Source organism: Myripristis murdjan, chromosome 19 (assembly GCF_902150065.1).
Source record: "Myripristis murdjan chromosome 19, fMyrMur1.1, whole genome shotgun sequence".
Classification (NCBI taxonomy): Eukaryota; Metazoa; Chordata; class Actinopteri; order Holocentriformes; family Holocentridae; genus Myripristis; species Myripristis murdjan.
In genome coordinates this window covers 27425016-27445015 of record NC_043998.1, presented here as the reverse complement: position 1 = coordinate 27445015, position 20000 = coordinate 27425016, and the positions used below count along the sequence as shown (strand labels likewise).

Here is a 20000-nt window from a genome sequence, read left to right as displayed (position 1 = left end):
GCTATATCTGCTCTTTGAATGTACACCAGTCATAGCTTTGCTTGTGTGTGTGTGTATGTGTGTGTGTGTGTGTGTGTGTGTGTGTGTGTGTGTGTGTGTGTGTGTGTGTGTGGTTCAACCAGATTTTGAGATGAAAACTTTCTCTTGCTGTGTGAAAACTTAATGATAAAAACTGCTATGTGAGTGTTTTTTTGTAGTTTGCTATCATGTTTTATTTGCATGAAACTAAGCTTATGATGTATGTCGCTGAGTGTGTGTGGTTTTTGTGTGCATTCAAAGAGCAGGTGTTGCTGTGTCATAGGCAAAGCTGTGCTAGTGTTTGGTTTGAGAGGAAAACTTTCTCTTGCTGTGTGAAGAGGGAAAATTATTGGACTTGATAATGAGTTGTTGCAGGTGTGTGTGCTTTTTAGTAGTTTGATATCAGGTTTTATTTGCATGGAATTGAGTTTGTGATATATGTTGTTGAGCTGAGTGTGTGTGGCTTGTGTGCATTCAAAAAGCAGGTGTAGAGTGTCATAGTTGGGCTAGTGTGTGGTGTAATAACATTTTGAGAGGAAGAATTTTTTGCTGTGTGAAAAAGGAAAGTTATTTGTTTTGATGATGAATAATTGCATATGTTTTTTTTTGTGTAGGTTTATATCAGGTTTTATTTGCATGGAAGTGTTTGATATATGTAGTTCAGTTAAGTGTGTGTGGCTTTTGTGTGCATTCAAAGAGCAAATAGTTGTGTCATAGGCATAGCTGTGTCAGTGGTTGGTCCAATATGATTGTAAGAGAAGGTCTTCCTTGTGTGACAAAGGGAAATTATTTGATTCAATATTGATAACTGTAATAGTTTTTTTTTTTTTCTTTCATGCGGGCGTGTGTGTCCTTTGCTGTATGCATGAACCATAGTTTGATGTATTTAGTTGGTTGTGTCTGTGTCCACCGGCATGGCTAAGCTGAGAGATGTTGTCAGCCACTTTCTGTGTAATGAGGAAGCAAATAATGTAATTAGGATGCCAGTTTGCTGGTTTATTTTTATTTTATGATTTTGAGAGGAAAAGGTTTTCTTAAGATGTGTCTCTGTTTTGAGCAGCACAGTCGTGTTGTTGGCCATTTTTTTTCGATTACTTGAACACAATATGGATGCTGGTTTGTGTCTTAAGCATTTTATTGAGAGAAAGACCTTATTTAAAATTAAAACCTAAAAAATTGCTACAGCTAAGTGTATTCAGGATGCTTTCAGTAACTTTCTGTTCAATTAAATGTTGTTTTTTTTATTAGACAAGTAATGTTGTTTAAATCAAACAATATGTTTCATTTAATTTACAGATATTGATATCGATTGGCTGTGAGATCTGGTGTTGTTGAGAGCGAGAGACCTGCGATTGACCTGCGAGCGACCTGCGAGTGACCTGCGAGCGACCTGCACCGACATCTGCGATCCCTTGATCCAGGACAAGTTTACACAGACATATTGATTCAATTTAAAAACAAACACATAATAATTGTTAATCAACACACATAGTTTTACTTCTTTGACACACAGACACACACAGACAGACAGACAGAGACACACACACACACACACACACACACTCTGCCAAGGTAAGTTGAAACGTTTATGTATTTGAAGGCTGACCTTGTCTGGGAAAGCATTGTCTGTGAGTATGATTGGCACAGATTCACTTGGATTTTTAAAGTTTCTTTGAACTTCGGAGGAAATTTTATTTTATTTTTTTTTGTCTGTTTGTTTTTCATTCCTAGATGCCCCGTGCCAAGTCCCACCGGCGGGCCCAGGCCCAGAAGCGGAGGATGGCGCAGCCGCAGCCATGGACCCCCCAGCCGCCTGTCCCCGAGTTCGTTGCTCGTAAGTATCAAACAGTTTGTTTATTTTTTTAATGTTAATTGACGCAGTTTGAATGTTATTTGAGGAAATACAAATTTTGTGTCATCATACTTAACTTTGTTGTCAACCACACAGGGCGCGGTACAGGGTACCGCCATCGCGTGCGGAGATGGCCGACTTCGAAGCTGACCCAGCGCAGCTTCAAGTTGGTCACTCCTGCCCTGCAGCCGGACCAGAAGGTATTAGTTTTTCTTTTTCAGAAACACAGTGCTGGTTGTAAGAAGTCGGTGTCTATGTTCTAAAGCCGTGTCTCTGTCGTTGCAGATGGTGTTCGTCGTGGGAGACTCCCACCTGCGGGCCCTGGTGGATGGGATCGTCGCAATGCCGGAGGTACCTCTCTCTTTCTCTTTTCTTTCTGTTCCAGGTGCGCATGCAGCAGAGCTGAGGACGGAGGTGTCCCACGCCGCTCTCCCCTGGACCCCGGACGTGGTGTGTGTGCTCGCCCCGAGCAACAACCTGACAGCCAGCAGGAACATCGGAGAGGCGTCGCTGGACTTCGGTGCTCTCCTGGCTACAGTTTGCAACCGCTGGGCGAAGGTGTGTTTAATTTGCAGTTGGCAGTATTTGTTTTGTCCTGTGCTGTCACAGTAAGCGTGTGTTTTCACATGTGCTTTTTTAGAAACCTAAATGTGATTCTAAACGTGATTTTTTTGTGTGTGTGTGTGTGTGTGTGTGTGTAGGTGTTCGTGCTGGACTTCCCTCCACGCTTGAACATCGAGCCTGGCCTGCAGGAGCTGTTCCGCCAGGAGTTCCGCCGTGTCGCAGCACGCATGGGTACGTCTTAGTTTTGGTCATCAGTTTGATTATAACTGATGTATCGTAAACCTAACCTCATATGTTTTACATGAGTGTATTTATTACCAGAATGAATAATATTTCTCACTTTTGTGGCAGGTCTCCCATACGTGTCTGTGGCAGAGCACCTCCCTCTGGACCGTTTGGAGCTGTGGAGCCGTGACGGTGTAAGTACAGCATACTTTGTTGTTGTGACATGACACATGGAGGAGTTGAAGGTTTCCATTTTCGATACACAAGTTGAGCGCAATGTGTTCTGCGTTTCACTGTTTTCCAGGTGCACCTCAGCGACAGCGACGGAACGCCGATCCTCGTCCAGGCCCTGTGGGACGCCGCGGTCCGCCAGCTGGCTCCTCCTCCTCCTCCTCCTCCCTCGGTGCCCCCCCGGACATCGCCTCGTGCCAGGGTCTCCCCCGTGCTGGTTGTGACAGGACACAGCCCCGCGCCCCGCCACCGTGACCCACTGGAGTGGACCGTCGTCGGACAGGAGGGCAAGGTAATGTGTTTGAGTCATTTTCTGGCTGTACATTTGTGCATCTTTTCTGGTTTTACGCCTTTATTTTGTGTGTGTGTGTGTGTGTGTTTTTTTTTTTTTTAATGGTGATAATTTATTTTTGTTGTGGTTTTTAAGATTCGAGCATCTCCGGTGCAAGAGTCTGTCCTCCCGTCCAACCCCGTCTGGTTCAGCGGCGACATCCTGGAGGCCATGGAGAGGGTTTCTCCATCCTCGGACAGCGACGTCACTGCCCTTCTGCCAGCTGGCCAGGTAAACTGCCTGATAATTACATTTATATATTAAGAAGTAATCCATATTAGCTCTGACTTTAAGGTGTTTCTGTTAAGTTATAAAATGTTAAATGGGTTTGCCTCTGATGTTTCCCCTTGTCTCTGTGTGAGTGTGTGTGTGAATGGTTGTGAGTTTTTCCGAGTGCGTGCTGTGTCTTTTTGAGTCAGGTCATCATGCTGCTGGTGGTTGTGTGGCTCAGGTCCCAGGCTGCTCCAGTGCATGTGGCTCCCCTCGGCATCCGCATTCCTCATCCACCAACTGTTTTTACATTTTTTTCCTTTATATTATACATACAGATCTTTTGTCGTTGTTTTTTTTCTGTGCTTGCAAAACCCATTGTATGTGTGTATGTCCTGGACAAAATTGAATTTAAGACTGCATTTAACAAGGTTTGTTTTCCTTCTTTTAGACTTCCCGTGTGAGGCGTTCGCCGAAAGGTGTTGCCACAAGGCGTAGAGGAGGAAAGCGGCAGGTTGGTATCATGTTTAGTATGTGAGCCATGTGGATTGTTTTTGCCATATTTTGATAACACGTGCAGAACCCGAATGAATGAGTGCATTATTGAAATGAGTCTTTTGTCTTCCCCTATCTTTTTTAGGTGCTGGCAACACCTTCACCTGCCCGTGGGACCGTGCCTGCCTCCGGGCCCAGACCAGCGGTGCAGCAGGTTTGTCTTTGTTTAAATATAATATGTGAGTTATCATTTTGAGAGGTTGCAGGTAAATGATTCTCCTGTGATTTAGTGAGACCTTGTTTGATTTTTTTTTTTTTTTTTTTTTTTTTTTTTTGTCTTGTGTCAGGTGGAGGCGACAGCCCAGGAGTCGTCCAGCGTGGTGCCAGGGGTGGTCGTCGTCCGGGAGGAGGTCGCCACGGCGTGCCCAGCCGTCCCGGAGGTGCTGCAGAGTACTTTTTATAACGTGCAGAACCTGAGTGAATGAGTCCATTATGTAAATGAGGCTTTTTTTCTTCCCCATCTTTTTTAGGTGCCGGCGAGACCTTCACCAGCCCGTGGGACCGTGTCCGCCTCCGGGCCCAGACCAGCGGTGCAGCAGGTTTGTCTTTGTTTAAATATAATATGTGAGTTAGCATTGAGAGGTAGCAGGAAAATGGTTCTCTTGTTTTCATATTTGTCTGTTGTGTACATTCTGTTTTATCTAGTTACTCTCAATTGCACTCATTATTATTTAGCTCTTGTTTTTTAGCACTAGTTATATAGACCATTTCACACTTGTTATATAGACTATATTTAATTTTTAAACGGTCCCAGAATTCCATCTCTGCTGTAATCCGGAAGCCAAGCAACGACATTTCGTTGCCAAAATCTCACTGCTGTGTTTTTTTTTTTATCAGGTGGAGGCGACAGCCCAGGAGTCGGCCAGCGAGGTGCCGGGAGTGGTCACCGGTCAGGAGGAGGTCGCCGCAGCGGGCCCTGCTGTCCCAGAGGAGCGACAGATCTTCAAAGCTAAGGCTGTTTTTGTTCCTTCTATTTGTGTTAGTGATGTTAAGCCAGAGTCTAGCGCTAATGCTGTGGCAACAGGGTCTAACATAGATAGCAGCAGGATTAGGCTAGCTAAAGTTGTGCACGGGTCGTTTCATCAGGGAAATGCCCGATTTGTGTATGCAGGTGTGCAGTGTATGGCTATAGCTTTGGTCAGCTTAGCCAAACACACAGTGAGGAGCGCGTTCTCGTGGGACAGGCTGGATCTGGATCGCGCGTTGGTTGAAGGTGATGAGTTGTACACGAGTTTGCGTGACCTCAACATCTTCAGCCATGTGTCTAATCTGCTGTCTGTGCCAGATTTGCCACAACAGCTGGAATTAGACGGACAGTTGTTTAGGTTCGGTTTTGGTGACACGGTGTTAGGCGAAGTAGGCGTGACCGAAGGTGAATACATCGATTTCGGTGTATTCATCAGCTTGCGTAATGGACTGGAGAGAATCTTCAGTCAATACACCACATGTCTTTTGACAATGTGCGGAAACACCACTGCCATCGTGCGTGAGGGTGGACGGTTCGCTGTGGTCGACAGTCACTCACGCAGTAACACTGGCTTGTTGCACCACAATGGTACAAGCGTGGTTCTGCATTTCGCGTGTCTCGACGACCTGCACCACTACATCTGTCGTTTGGCCGACAGTCTCCGTTCGAGGGAGAAGCTCTTTGAGCTGTGTGGTGTTACGGTCAGCACGGATGCAAGTCCAGCGCGGTCTGGTGTGTCTGTGGAGAGTCTCATCACTGAGATGAGCGCTGCTCCGGCACCAGAGTCTAGTGTGTTCACTGAGGCTGGGAGAAAAAGTGAGGTGTCTGCAGGCGTTTGTGTGCCTGAGTGTGGTGTCAGCATTGCCGCAAGTCCGGCACTGTCTGGCATTTCTGTGTTGACCTTCTCCAGTGAGGTGAGCAGCGGTTCAGCGGCAGAACCAACAGTGGCTGATGGCAGAAAGCGTGTTATTTCTTCCGGCACTTGTATGTCGAAGAAATCCAAGAGTTTCGATGTCCGAGAGGTCAATTCGGATGTCGAATTTGTTAGCGAGGTGAGAAGTGAAGAGCTGGTCTTCCATCCCCTCGGCGTAGATGTTTGTCGTGCTTTATGCACAAAGTTAAACGTCGATTGCGTGAAGGTTGTTAGTCCGGTAGCCACAGAGGAGGGGTTGTTGGGTGTTCCTTGTAGCAAAGAGAGGATTGTTGCCGATGGGAACTGCTTCTTCAGAGCCATCTCTCAGGCTGTGAGTGGTTCTCAGAAGCACCATCGTAGGATTAGGTTAGCTGTATGTAAAGAGTTAGAAAGGAACACTGATAGATATCAGAGTTTTTTGAGAAGTGAGTACTCCTCTGTGTTAGAGTATATTGAGCAGTCCAGGATGAGGCGTGTCGGCAGTTGGGCCACAGAGGTGGAGATTCAGGCGACGGCCGATTGGTTAGGCGTTAGTGTGTTTACTTTTCATGACGGACGTTGGATAAAGTATAGTTGTAGCAGTCAGCATTTGTCAGCGGAGTGTGTTTACTTAGAGAATGTCATGGGGCGACATTTTGAGAATGTGGTTTGTGTATTTAAGCCTGGACTGCAGAGTTGCTTTGGGTATTGTAAAATTAGTGAAGTCACAGGTTACAGCATTAGGCCTAGAATGATGGATGTTGTAGATGGTGACAACACAGCGGTTAGGTATGATGTCGTAGGTTCTGTTGTAGGTGTACAGGATAGTGTCAAGGACGTGGAGGCTGCTAGGGAGTTAGTGTCAGTTAGAAAGTCTCTGTCCAAGTATCTGAAGAGGAAGCAAAGGACGCAGGAAAAGTGTAATATGCCGCTTAGAGAGAAACGGCAGTTAACTATTAGGAAGATGTATAAGGAAAATGTGTTGTTTAGGGAGAATGCTAAGTTTTGCAGTGTAGAAAAGTATTGTAAGAATTTGCCCCACAGAGAAAGGGTTAAACAGATGAGTATTAGTAAATACAGAGAAAGCATTGAACATAGGGAGAGAGTTAAGGCCAGGAGTGTGGGCAATTACAGGGACAGCATTGAGCATAGGGAGAGACTTAAGGCCAGGAGTGTGGGCAAATACAGGGACAGCAGTGAGCATAGGGAGAGACTTAAGGCCAGGAGTTTTGTCCAATATAGGGACAACAGTGAGCACAGGGAGAGAGTTAAGGGCAAGATTTTGGGCAAATATAGGGACAGTACAGAGTATAGGGAGAAACTTAAAAAAATGAGTAAGAGTAAGTATCACGGTAGTGTAGATCATAAGCAGAGAGTAATTTCCAGTGTCAGGTTAGGTAGAAAGCAGAGGGTAGACAAGTCAAAAGATTTTGGTTTTGTTAGGGAGCGGTTTTTAGAAAAGGTCAGAGATGGACCTGATTTTGTGTGCTGTGTGTGTCATAGGTTGTTTTTTAGATATCAGGTGGTTAGTTGTGATAGGGAAACTTATAGGCGAAGTTCAGCGACAGCGGCTGTGGCAGATAGGTGTATAGGCCAGCAGTATTTGCATCGGTGTAGTGGTGAGTGTGTTGCGCCGTGTTCGTTGGTTTCATCGCGCGGTAATTTGTGGATTTGTTACACGTGTGACAGAAAGCTTAGCTCAGGTGAGATGCCAGCTGAATGCTGGGTTAATAACTTGGAGCTTGATCCCATTCCTGCTGAACTGGGATCTTTGAATAGTTTAGAACAGCATCTTATTGCGTTACACATTCCATTCATGAAAATGTTGGCACTGCCTAAAGGCGGGCAGAATGGAGTACATGGACCAGTGACATGTGTTCCAGCCAACATTGTTCAGACTGCGAATGTGTTGCCACGTTCGAATATGGAAGGGTCTCTGCTTCAGGTGAAGCTGAAGCGGAAACTCACATATAAAGGGCATTACGAGTACCAGTTTGTGGATACGTTGCATGTAAGACAGGCGCTAGATTACTTAAAGAGAACAAATGTATATTATAGAGACATTGAGTTTAACGAGCACTGGGTCAATGAGTTTGTTAGGGAGGAAGATAGGGAGAAGGAAGAGGCCGAGTCAGGCAGTGAGGATGAGGCTGAGGTTAGGTCAGGGCAGGTTACGGTTCAGAGTGAAATGTGTGAGCTAGCGGAATCAGCAGACATAGGACAGGATGAACTGTTGCATGACAGACAACAGCACTGCATGTTTCAGGACACTTGTCTTATGCCTGTTGATATTGGTCAGGAAGCTTTAGATCAGTATTTTAAGGATATTTTGAATATTGCGCCTGCAGAAGGGAATAGTCCGGTAAGAATGCTTTCTGACCACACGAATGAGGCAAAATGTTTCCCGGTGTTGTTTCCGACGGGTGGTAAGACTTTTCATGATGGTCGGTGGCATGACTTGACATTGGCGCGTTATCTTAATAATAGGATCATGCATGCCGATGGTCGTTTTGCGCGTAATGTAGAGTATATATTTTTTGCTCAGTACGTGTCGGAGTTGGACAAGGTTGTGTCCAGTGTTTCTGTTGCGTTACGTAAGGATAAAGGAGGTCAGAGGCCTCAGCGGATTAGTGAGGATGTGTTAGCGGATGCGGACGCCTTGAAGCAGTTGTTGGCGTGTGATGATGGGTTTAGGTTTCTTAAACCCATCAGAGGAACTCCGGCCTTCTGGCAGTCTGTCCAGAAGGACGTGATGGCTTGTGTGCGACAGTTAGGCATTCCGACGTGGTTTTGCTCGTTTTCGTCTGCGGATATGCGCTGGCAGAATCTTCTGACCAGCATCCTGAAACAGGAAGGCAGATCGCAGACGGTAGAGGATTTGGAGTGGGCTGATAGGTGCGCGTTGTTGCGACGTAATCCTGTGACCGCGGCGCGGATGTTTGACTACAGGTGGCATTGTTTTCTGAAAGAGGTTCTCATGTCTCCCTGTCAACCAATCGGCAAAATAATCGATTACTTTTATAGGGTAGAATTTCAACAAAGAGGCTCACCACATGTACACTGTTTATTTTGGATTGAGGGTGCTCCCCAAATTGATAAAAACACAGACGAGGAAGTCGTAGAATTTATTGACCGTTACGTTACGTGTGAGCTACCCTCAGATGATGACACACTATTGGACACAGTGTCATCTGTTCAAACACATTCCAAACGACATTCAAAGTCATGCAGAAAACACAAAACGACATGTCGTTTCAATTTTCCAAAACCTGTTTCTGCGCGCACATTCATTTGTAGAATGCGGGAGTGCAAGTGTGATAAGAAGAAGAAGGAGACAGGTGAGGCTGAACCTAATTCAGAAAACAAGCCAGTCTGTAAGTGTTTCGAAGATAGAGATAAAATGCCCAAAGAGTTTGCGCATAAAATTCTTGAAGAAGTTAAAAAAGCTGTGGAATGCGATGTGCCTCCTGCTAGTGTAGAGGAGTTATTTCGTAGTTTGCGCATTAATCAAGAGATTTTTGAGATGGCTTATAGGCGTTTAGAGAAGAAGCACAAGGTAGTCTATAGGAGAGGGGTGAACGAGGTTTGGGTCAATCAGTATAGCAAGAAGTTGTTGAAATGCTGGAACGCTAACATGGACATTAGCTTTGTCACCGACGCCTACGCAGTAGTGATATACATAATATCGTATATTACGAAAGCAGAGAGAGAAATTGGCCTGTTATTGACTAATGCCCAAAAAGAAGCAAAAAAACAAGGGAATCTCTCTGCTAAAGAAGCCCTGCGGAAGCTGGGCAGTGTATATTTACACAATAGGGATGTTTGTGCGCAGGAGGCGGTGTATAGGCTAACGAACATGCACCTTAGGGAGTGTTCCAGAAAGGTTGTGTTTGTGCCGACAGGCAGTAGGATAGTTAGAATGAGTTTGCCCCTCAGTGTGTTGAGGCAGATGGCCGCCTCCCGTGATCTACGGGAGGAGGATATGTTTATGATTAGTATAGTAGATAGGTATAGGAATAGGCCTGACAGCGTAGTGTTTGATAACATGTGTATGGCTACCTTTGCGTCTGAGTATCGTGTTCTCACCAAAAATGAGATGTCTAAAGACAGAATTGAACTGAAGAATGACTTAGGATTCATTCTTAGGAGAACACGCACTCAGTTTGCAGTGGTGCGATACATGCGTTTTAATTTGGATAGAGAGGAGGAGGCACATTTTCAGAGCCTGTTGCAGTTGTTTCTTCCTTATAGAACTGACTCAGACCTCAAACCTGATGGCTTTGAGCTGTTTGAGCAGTTTTATAACGATGGTGAGGTGATGTTTAGCGACGGCTCTGTACATTCGGTTAGTGATGTTGTCGATGAGAATAGGGCAAGGTTTGAGGTAAATTGTCCTCACCTTGAGTTAGCTCAGGAGATAGCTGCGCAAAACAACGGTGTAGATGAGGATGTTTGGGGTGAGCTTTGTCCTGAACAGGAAGCGGAACGCCTTGAGGGTTTAGAGGAGATGAGGCAGCAGCGGGAAGGTGAGTTAGCTGAGGAACAGTTAGTTGAGTCGTTAGTGAATGTGCCAGATTTGATTGTTGGTGGCAGACAGGTAGCGCAGTTAGAGAGAAACAGGTCCATTTTATCTAGAAGTGAGGGTTTGGCGCTTGTTAGGTCTCTGAATGAGACACAGCTTGCTGTTTTTTATAGGGTGAGACATTGGTGTCTGCAGAAGGTGATGGGTAAAAACCCAGAGCCTCTGCGTGTATTTGTGACAGGTGGTGCAGGGACGGGGAAGAGTCATTTAATTAGGGCTATTCAGTATGAGGCAGCGCGGCTGCTGTCAACACTTTGTGATCAACCAGACGATATCTGTGTTTTGTTAACTGCTCCAACAGGAATAGCTGCATACAATTTAAATGCAGCAACAATTCATCACACATTGAGTATTGGCAAACAGGCTAGTTTACCTTACACCCCTCTGGGTGAAGATAAACTAAACTCTTTGCGAGCAAAATTAAGTCACCTCCAAATTTTAATCATAGACGAAATCAGTATGGTTAATCACAACCTGTTGGCTTATGTCCACGGTAGATTAAGGCAGATTAAACAGACAGGCGACTTTTCCCCGTTTGGTAATGTTAGTGTGATAGCTGTCGGGGACTTCTATCAGTTGCCTCCCGTTAAAGGGAAGCCTCTGTATAGTAGTCCTGTTGGTGTGGACCTGTGGTGTAATTTCAGCATCGTGGAGCTGAAAAAGATAGTTAGACAGAAGGATAGTGTTTTTGCAGAGATGCTGAATAGGTTAAGAGTGCGTTCCAGGGCCACCCCAATGTTAGATAGCGACGTTGACATGTTGAAGATGCGCGAGACCGGCGAGGTGAGCTCAGCCTTGCATATCTTTGCGACGAATAGGCAAGTAAGTGAGCACAACCTAAATTATCTGTTTGACTGTTGTCCTGATTATGTCACCATTGAGGCGCAGGATTTTGTGACTAACAGGACAACAGGGAATTTGGAACGGATGCCCGGGCATCACGGCGTTGCGGCGGACACGTCTCTACCGGAGACTTTGTGTATAGCGAGGAACGCGCGTGTCATGTTGTGTAAGAACGTGGATGTTGCGGACGGCCTGGTCAATGGAGCATGTGGCACGGTTACTCAGGTAGTTTTTGGAGAGGATTCCACGTTTCCTCTCACCGTGTATGTTAGATTTGATGATGTGAATATTGGTTCAGATAGGAGGAAAAACCGTGCACATGCAGCAGTAGAATGCCTGCAGTCTACTGCCATTGATCCAGAGGAGGATAGAGCCACCAAGCGTGGCGGTTTGCGTCGTCAGTTTCCTCTGAGGTTAGCGTGGGCTTGCACTGTTCACAAAGTGCAAGGACTCACTGTGGACGAGGCGGTAGTGTCTTTGAAGAGGGTGTTTGCACCGGGGCAGGCATATGTAGCGCTTAGTCGTGTTAGGGCCTTGTCTGGACTGATCATCGAGGATTTTTCAGAGAAGGCAATTTATTGCAAGGACGCCATAAAGGAGGCCTTGGATAGCATGCCTCCATTTTTGATTGAGCAGCCAGAGCCTTCATTAAATACACACAGTTTCTCTGTGTATTTAATGAACGTTCAAAATTTAAGTCGGCACATGTTAGATTTGGTGTCTTGCACGCAGCATTTACAGCTTACCTGTATTGCTGTGACAGAAACGTGGCTCACTGCACAGTCCTCATTAGACAGTGTCCAAATTGAAGGTTACACTTTCCACAGTCGTCCTCGAGGCTTGTGTTACAGCAGCAGTAACCCTAAATTGGTAGAGCTAAAGAACCTAGAACATGGTGGAGTTGGTTTGTATAGTGTAGACAATTTGGACTGTGATATTCTGCAGGTGCCCGATTTGAATCTGGAGTGTTTGGTGTGCCTGTGCAACAAATTCAACATACTGTTGGCAGTAATTTATCGTCCACCGTGTTATCAAATTACTTTATTCAAACAAAATCTGGGGAAGTTACTTGATTGGTTGCATCCAATCAGTAACACAATTGTAATAATGGGGGATTTCAATGAGAACATTTTAAAAACATCCTCAATTTGCAAATTTATGGGTGAAAAAGGATTTAGTCAGCATGTAACACAAGAAACTACAGAGAAGGGGACACTAATTGATCACGTTTATGTTAAAACAACACAGTATAATGTGGATTGTGCAGTGATGCCCACGTATTTTAGTGATCATGAAGGTGTTGTTTGTAGTTTTAGTGTCAACGATGATCAGGGGTTAGTTGTTGACTTCGAGGAGGTAGAGGGCCTCTTCGAGTCAGACGTGGATTTTGATGAGGGTTAGGTTGGTTTGTTTGGCAAAGGAGGCGAACAATGAATTCACACGACCGGTGTAAATTCTTTGTTTGATGAGTCAAACGGAGCTACATTGCAGTGTCCCGGTGCAAATGTTAGTGTTGTCGCGTTTGTGTGTTGGTTCAGAGGAAACTGACTTGTAGTGTGTTGTGTTGTTCATGGTGTGTACATTGGCTACCACTATGAATGTTGTCTTTTTAGAGCCTGTCCCACTGTAATTGTATAGATTGTTATTTATTGTCATTATTTATAGTATTTATATCGTGTATTTATTGGGATTTTAGATTATGTATTTATGATGTGGAATAGATGATCATGGTTAGATCTTAGATTAAACAAATCATGTGTTTCAGGGGGAATTAGGGAAGGTTTAGTTGTGGAGAATCATGTGTAGGGACGTATATCAGGTAATCATGTGTCACAGGTTTATGGATGTGTTAGTCTCTGTTTGCCACGTGTTAGCTGTTGGTCTCTGTTTAAAGTTTAAATGTGAAGAGTTCATTTGCAAAAACAGATAAAAGCCATTCTTAAAATGGATACACCGTTTCACTGATACTGCTTGGAGTACACACACACACACACACACACACACACACACACACACACAAAGCATGATTTAGGATAATAGGTTTAATGAACTCAAATGGGGATCTGTTTTTGCAAATGAGCTCTTCATGTATATCTGTTAAAATTTTAAATGTATGTCTGTTTAAAGTTTACATGTATGACTGTTTAAAGTTGAAATGTATATCTGTTTAAAGTTGAAATGTATATAGTTCTGCATGTTTGAGTCCATGTCACCTTCATGTGTACTGTCTGTACACAAGACATTCACTTTCAATACTGAAGTGTTCCGTCTGGTGTGCATGAACTCAGAGCAAATCTGTTGTGGCACAACAAGGCACAGACTCCCCATTCTGTACGCCTCAGCTGCCACAACAGGACAGTTATTTATATAAAAAGTAAACCCATTACCAGTCGTCTATTTTCCAGGTTTTCTGCTCCCATTTGTGTCCCCCATTCTTAACTTTTCTGTCTCCCTATGCCTCACCAACTTTACACAGTTGGGTGGCCCTGTCAACAAATTGTGGTTAGTTTAGTTAGTGTACTTTGAGATGCTGTTGGTCAGTGATGTTTGCCTCAAAATGTTGTCTTTTTTTTTTACTCTGAGGGGAGCTTCCTGGTTGAAGATCCTACTGTGGTGCAGCGTCCCAAACTTCCCTACCTCCCAAGTGATGATGTGTCTCCTTGTAGCAAGTGGCATCATGGGACAGAGACAGCACATGCATTGTACCTATGTCCTGTCAAAGTGGTTCAGATGAACTTTAGTCTCAGTATTGTAGGTCTAGGACATGAGATGTATGAGGTAATAGTTAAAAAAGTAATCCTATCTTAATTGTAGTTTGTTATCTGTGTTTACAACATCTATTGCACGTCTGTCCGTCCTGGGGAGGGATCCCTCCTCTGTTGCTCCCCTGAGGTTTCTTCCTATTTTTCTCCCTGTTAAAGGGGTTTTTTAGGGAGTTGTTCCTCATCCGATGTGAGGGTCTAAGGACAGAGGATGTTGTATTTTTCTGTAAAGCCCTTTGGGACAAATTTGTATTTGTGATTCTGGGCTATACAAATAAATAAAATTGAATTGAATTGGAATCCAGGCCTATGCTATTTTATTTTTCTTACATGAACAATTACAGCCATGATTTTTCTAAATGTTTGTCTTGACAGAATAAATAACTAAACTGTACTGAGAAAAAACGTCAGTGACTAAAAGTAAAATGCAATCATCAAAACATTTACATGTAAATAAAATTGAATTGAAAAATAAATTTTATATTCTAAAGTACAAAATGTTGTCTGTCATACTGTTATGAATGAAGGTCCTTTCAATGTATTGTGAAAAACAAGTCTGTAGTAATACTACTCCTGCTTTACTATGTAATGCAATATTATATAACTACATAGAAGGTTATATGTATAAATTGTAATGGATTAAAACAGTATATTATTCACATGGGTAAAGAGATGACATGTAAACATGAGGAAATTATCCAGCATTGATGGCATCAAGAATGAAGAGATGACCAACAGAGGAGCTTATAATGTGTAAGTCATGAGTGTAATATTCCCTCAGCTGCATGTTACCCTGCCTGATGTGGAAACCTTTCTGTAATTCCCTTCTGAATCTTTCAAAGGTATGTCTGATTTATAGGGACTTGTGCTTGAAATGTGTTGATGTGATAAAGCACTGCAGCTCTCTCAGCTGGGTTAGAAGAAATGATAATGAAAATAACTTAAAAGGCTTTTAAGTCATCTTTTAATGTGATTTTATCATGAAAATGTAATGCTTTAAATGTGAGAGTCTATAGCATGATCCATGTAGCCTGGTCAACAGTGTGCTTAAAATGTCAGCAGTGAGGATAAGAAGTTCACGCAGGGTGACGTGTTTGTGTTGCTCACACAGTGTCATCCAAATGAATGTTCACTGAGGCCTGTTCCCTCAATTTTTATGTATAAATTTAAAACCTCTTCAAGTCTTGATGAGTTAAGATGTAGAACATGTCACCATTTTCAAGACTATTTTTGAAAAGAAAAGTGTGTGTGCGTGCGTGTGTGTATATGTGTGTGCGTGTGTCTGTGTGTGGGGGCGCATGCTTGTGTGTGCGTGCATGCATGTGTTTGTGTATGTGCCTGTGTGTGCATGTGTGTTTTTGTGTGTGTCTATTTGTGTGTGTGTGTGTGTGTGTGTGTGTGTACGTGCAGATGCGTGTGTGTGCATGTGTGTGCGTGCTTGGTGCCTGCGTGTGTGTGTATTTGTGTGTGTGTGTGTGTATGTGCGTGCTTGATGCATGAGTGCGTGTCTGTGTGTTTGTGTGTGAGTGTATGTGTGTGTGTGATATGAGTACCGAGGCCGTAGCTGCCAGTGGTGTGTGTGTGCGTGTGTTTGTTTGTGTGTGTGTATGTGTGTGTGTGATATGAAGAGTGTAGTGTGTGTGCGTGTGTGTGCGTGTGTGTGCGTGTGTGTGCGCGTGTGTGTGTGTGTGTGCGTGTGTGTTTGCGTGTGTGTGCGTGTGTGTGCGTGCTTGGTGCCTGAGTATGTGTGTATTTGTGTGTGTGTGTGTGTGTGTGCGTGCGTGTGTGTGCGTGCTTGGTGCCTGCGTATGTGTGTATTTGTGTGTGTGTGTGTGTGCGTGTGTGTGTGTGTGCGTGCTTGATGCGTGCGTGCATGCGTGTGTGTGTTTGGTTTTGTGTGTGTGTGTGTGCATGTGTGTGTGTGCATGCTTGGTGCGTGTCTGTGTGTGTATGTGTGTGTGTGATATGAGTACAATATGAGTACGAGGAGTGTTTGTGTGTGTGTGTGTGCATGTGTGTGTGTGCGTGCTTGGTGCCTGCGTGTGTGTGTATTTGTGTGTGTGTGTGTGTGTGTGTGTGTGTGTGTGTATGTGCGTGCTTGATGCGTGAGTGCGTGTCTGTGTGTGAGTGTATGTGTGTGTGTGATATGAGTACCGAGACCGTAGCTGCCAGTGGTGTGTGTGTGTGCGCGTGTTTGTTTGTGTGTGTGTATGTGTGTGTGTGATATGAAGACATAGTGTGTAGTGTGTGTGCGTGTGTGTGCGTGTGTGGCATAAGCCGTAGCTGCCGCTGGCAGCTACGGCTTCGTGTCTGAGTTTTGGGCTTTTATTTTGAAAGGCCTAGGATGTCCTAGTGTGTGAGTGACATGAGTACTGCGCTAATACATGAGTACTGGCAGCTGTGTCATGATCAGACTAAAATGCAGGCAGACAGAGAAATCCACATGCAATCCAATGGAGAAATCGATCAAACCCACAACCGTTTGAAGTAACGCCGCTCGGACATCGTTTGAGTTGCAGACTTTATTCATAGTTTAAACGAGGCACAAGACTCGGCTCTATAATTCTTGTATTTACACTATTTTGCTATCTTTTACCGTTTTTGAGTTATGGCAGTTTAAGTTTGACTGTTTTCTATGCTCCCGCTGACGGTTTATAATGGGTGTGTATTGCGGAACTGTCCGTTGCCTAGAGTGAGTCACATGACCGGGCAGAGTGCAGAGGAGAGGACACCAGGGTCCAAAATGTTGGAAAAGTCTTGACCGCGGCCACAAACTTGTTCCAATTTAAAAATTAATTTCATATTTTTGTAGGAATTTTCGTCCTCTTTCGTGTGGCATAATTTTCGAATCCGTGCGACGTTTACTTTAGACGCCAGGGGCCTAATTAGCTCCAAGTGTGCGCCTCTTCACGCCAAACTCCATGGGAAAAACGACGCCCTCGAAGTCGGCGTTGCCGACTTCGAGGGCTTATAAATCCCAAACGGTTCGAATTAATGATAACCCTTTAGCAACTTTTGTTCAGCACTGTATCCTCTTTCATCTATTAGCTTTTTGAGCCGCCACGATTTACGGCCTCGGAAGAGATAAATTTTGTTCAACGCGCAATTTCGGGGCCCGACTTTTACTTTGAAAGGCAAATTGCAGACTTCCTGTTGATTTTAGGTGGGGGGGGCGAGTGCGTGAAATCTCGGCCTTGATGAGACCTACGTTTCGGCGCTGGTTTGGTCTTTCTATCACGTTCCTGTGGGCCGCAGCGGCCGCCTTCGTGTGCCTTTTTGTGCCTAGGTGGCGCTAGAGGGCCCATTTTTGCACTTTGGGGGTCCGAGTTGCCATTTTATCGAATTTTTCGCCAGACCTGACCTGCGTGCCGAATTTGGTGAGTTTTTGAGCATGTTTAGTGGGTCAAATTAAGGCCGAACGACACGATATAATAATAATAATAAGAATTAAAGCTGCAAGCAGCGTTGGTCGGCCCTCGCACCGGTGCCGGTCCGCCACGATGTTGGTGTCATTGAAGTGCAGACAATTTATCCATTTTTCCCATTTGTAAGGGTATCTTTCTGTGCTTTCAGGTGGAAAGAGTTTTGGGCTTTTATTTTGAAAGGCCCAGGATGTCCTAGTGTGTGAGTGACATGAGTACTGCGCTAATACATGAGTACTGGCATCTGTGTCATGATCAGCCCAAAATGCAGGCAGACAGAGAAATCCACATTCAATCCAATGGAGAAATCGATAAAAACCCACACCTGTTTGAGGTAACGCTGCTCGGACATCGCTTCAGTTACAGACGTAATTTGAAGTTTAAACGAGACACAAGACTCGGCTCTATAAATCTCGTATTTACACTATTTTGCTATCTTGTACCATTTTTGAATTACGGCAGTTTAAGTTTGAGTGTTTTCTCTGCTCCCGCTGACGGTTTATAATGGGTGTGTATTGCGGAACTGTCCGTTGCCTAGAGTGAGTCACATGACCGGGCAGAGTGCAGAGGAGAGGACACCAGGGTCCAAAATGGTCGAAAAGTCTTGACAGCGGCCACAAACTTGTTCCAATTTAAAAATTAATTTCATATTTTTGTAGGAATTTTCGTCCTCTTTCGTGTGGCATAAGTTTCGAAGCCGTGCGACGTTTACTTTAGATGCCACGGGCCTAATTAGCGCCAAGTGTGCGCCTCTTCACGCCAAACTCCATGGAAAAAACGACGCCCTCGAAGTCGGCGTTGCCGACTTCGAGGGCTTATAAATCCCAAACGGTTCGAATTAATGATAAACCTTTAGCAACTTTTGTTCAGCACTGTATCCTCTTTCATGTATTAGCGTTTCAAGCCGCCACGATTTACGGCCTAGGAGGAGATAAATTTTGTTCAACGCGCAATTTTGGGGCCCGACTTTTACTTTGAAAGGCAAATTGCGGACTTCCTGTTGATTTTAGGTCGGGGGGGCGAGCGCGTGAAATCTCGGCCTTGATGAGACCTACGTTTCGGCGTTGGTATGGTCTCTCTATCACATTCCTGTGGGCCGCAGCGGCCGATTTAGTGTGCCTAGGTGGCGCTAGAGAGCCCATTTTTGCACTTCGGGGGTCCGAGTTGCCATTTTATCGAATTTTTCGCCAGACCTGGGGTGCGTGCCAAATTTGGTGAGTTTTTGAGCACGTTTAGGGGGTCAAATTAAGCGTTTCGGAGACGTAATAATAATAAGAAGAAAAAACGATACAAAAACAATAGGCCCTTCTCCCTAAGGGAGGGCGAGGGCCTAATTAAAGCTGCAAGCAGCGTTGGTCGGCCCTCGCACCGGTGCCGGTCCGCCACGATGTTCGTGTCATCGAAGTGCAGACAATTTATCCATTTTTCCCATTTGTAAGGGTATTTTTCGGTGCTTTCAGTTGGAAAGAGTTTTGGGCTTTTATTTTGAAAGGCCCAGGATGTCCTAGTGTGTGAGTGACATGAGTACTGAGCTAATACATGAGTACTGGCAGCTGTGTCATGATCAGACCAAAATGCAGGCACATAGAGAAATCCCCATGCAATCCAATGGAGAAATCAAGCAAACCCACCCCTGTTTGAGGTGTCACCGTTCGGACATAGTTTGAGTTACAGACTTTATTCAAGGTTTAAACGAGTCACAAGACTTGGATCTATAAATCTTGTATTTACATGATTTTGCTGTCTTTTACCATTTTTGAGCTATAACAGTTTAAGTTTGAGTGTTGTTTCTGCTCCCTCTGAGAGCTTATAATGGGTATGTATAGGGGAATGTGCAAGCAGCTAGAGTGAGTCACATGACCAGGCAGAGTGCAGAACAGAGCACACCAGTGTCAAAAAGGGTAAAAAAGTCTGCACAGCGGCCACAAACTTGTTCAAATCTACACCAAAATATCATATTTTTGTAGAAATTTTTGTCCTCTTTCCATCGGCGTAGGTTTGAAAGCTGTCAGGATTTTACTTTAGACAGCAGGGGCCTAATTAGTGCCAAGTGTCTGCCTCTTCACACCAAACTCCATGGTAAAAAAAAAAGAGGTAGAGGAAGTATCCACAGACAGGCATAATGTAATATATAATAACAATAATAATAATAATAAAAATAATAATAGAGTATAATAACTATAATATAATATCATATAATACATATTATTAACAATATTATTATCAATTATTATTAACAAAATAATAGTTACTAAATAATAATTATTATTACTTTTTTTTATTACAATAACATTATGTAGTAGGTATTTACATGACCAGTGCTATGGTAATCCATCTTGTTTTGATTTGAAAAAGAGATCGGGAGGGGCGCAGGGGGGGCTGCGTATAAAAGCCCCCTGCGTCTGTGTCCCTCCCCCCCACTTCTTCTCACAGACTAAGAGGTAAGACCTGTTTTCATCTCTGTTAGCTTAACGTTAGCCTATTGTTTGAACTCTGTGCTAATATGAGGCTATGGTTGATGATAACACAGGTAAAACACGAAATTT

The 20000-nt window shown here is 44.2% G+C and overlaps 3 protein-coding genes across 3 annotated transcripts in view; 2 read left to right on the top strand and 1 right to left on the bottom strand.

Moving 5' to 3' along the window:
* LOC115377534 (uncharacterized) overlaps positions 1–3485 on the top strand; it is a 29383-nt gene extending 25898 nt beyond the window's left edge. Inside the window, exons 8-14 of the mRNA XM_030077345.1 lie at positions 1750–1852; positions 1967–2070; positions 2156–2428; positions 2572–2665; positions 2786–2853; positions 2964–3230; positions 3318–3485. Of these exons, the coding sequence (XP_029933205.1) occupies positions 1750–1852; positions 1967–2070; positions 2156–2428; positions 2572–2665; positions 2786–2853; positions 2964–3230; positions 3318–3485 (1077 nt within the window). The remainder of the gene's footprint in view (positions 1–1749; positions 1853–1966; positions 2071–2155; positions 2429–2571; positions 2666–2785; positions 2854–2963; positions 3231–3317) is intronic.
* The window catches only part of lipf (lipase, gastric), a 944109-nt gene that overhangs the window by 299979 nt on the left and 624130 nt on the right, over positions 1–20000 (bottom strand). The window lies entirely within an intron of this gene.
* Positions 4425–12838, top strand: LOC115377533 (uncharacterized). The gene is made up of 2 exons (XM_030077344.1): positions 4425–4481; positions 4824–12838. Exons 1-2 carry the CDS (start codon positions 4425–4427, stop codon positions 12669–12671), a joined length of 7905 nt encoding a protein of 2634 aa, XP_029933204.1. The 3' UTR covers positions 12672–12838.

Excerpts from the sequence above, each read along its gene's own strand:
- LOC115377533 (XM_030077344.1), top strand. The coding sequence starts at position 4,425 with ATGAGGCTTTTTTTCTTCCCCATCTTTTTTAGGTGCCGGCGAGACCTT. Across the intron at positions 4,482-4,823 it reads GGCGAGACCTTCACCAGCCC|GTGGAGGCGACAGCCCAGGA; the intron begins GTGGGACCGTGT and ends TTTTTTTATCAG.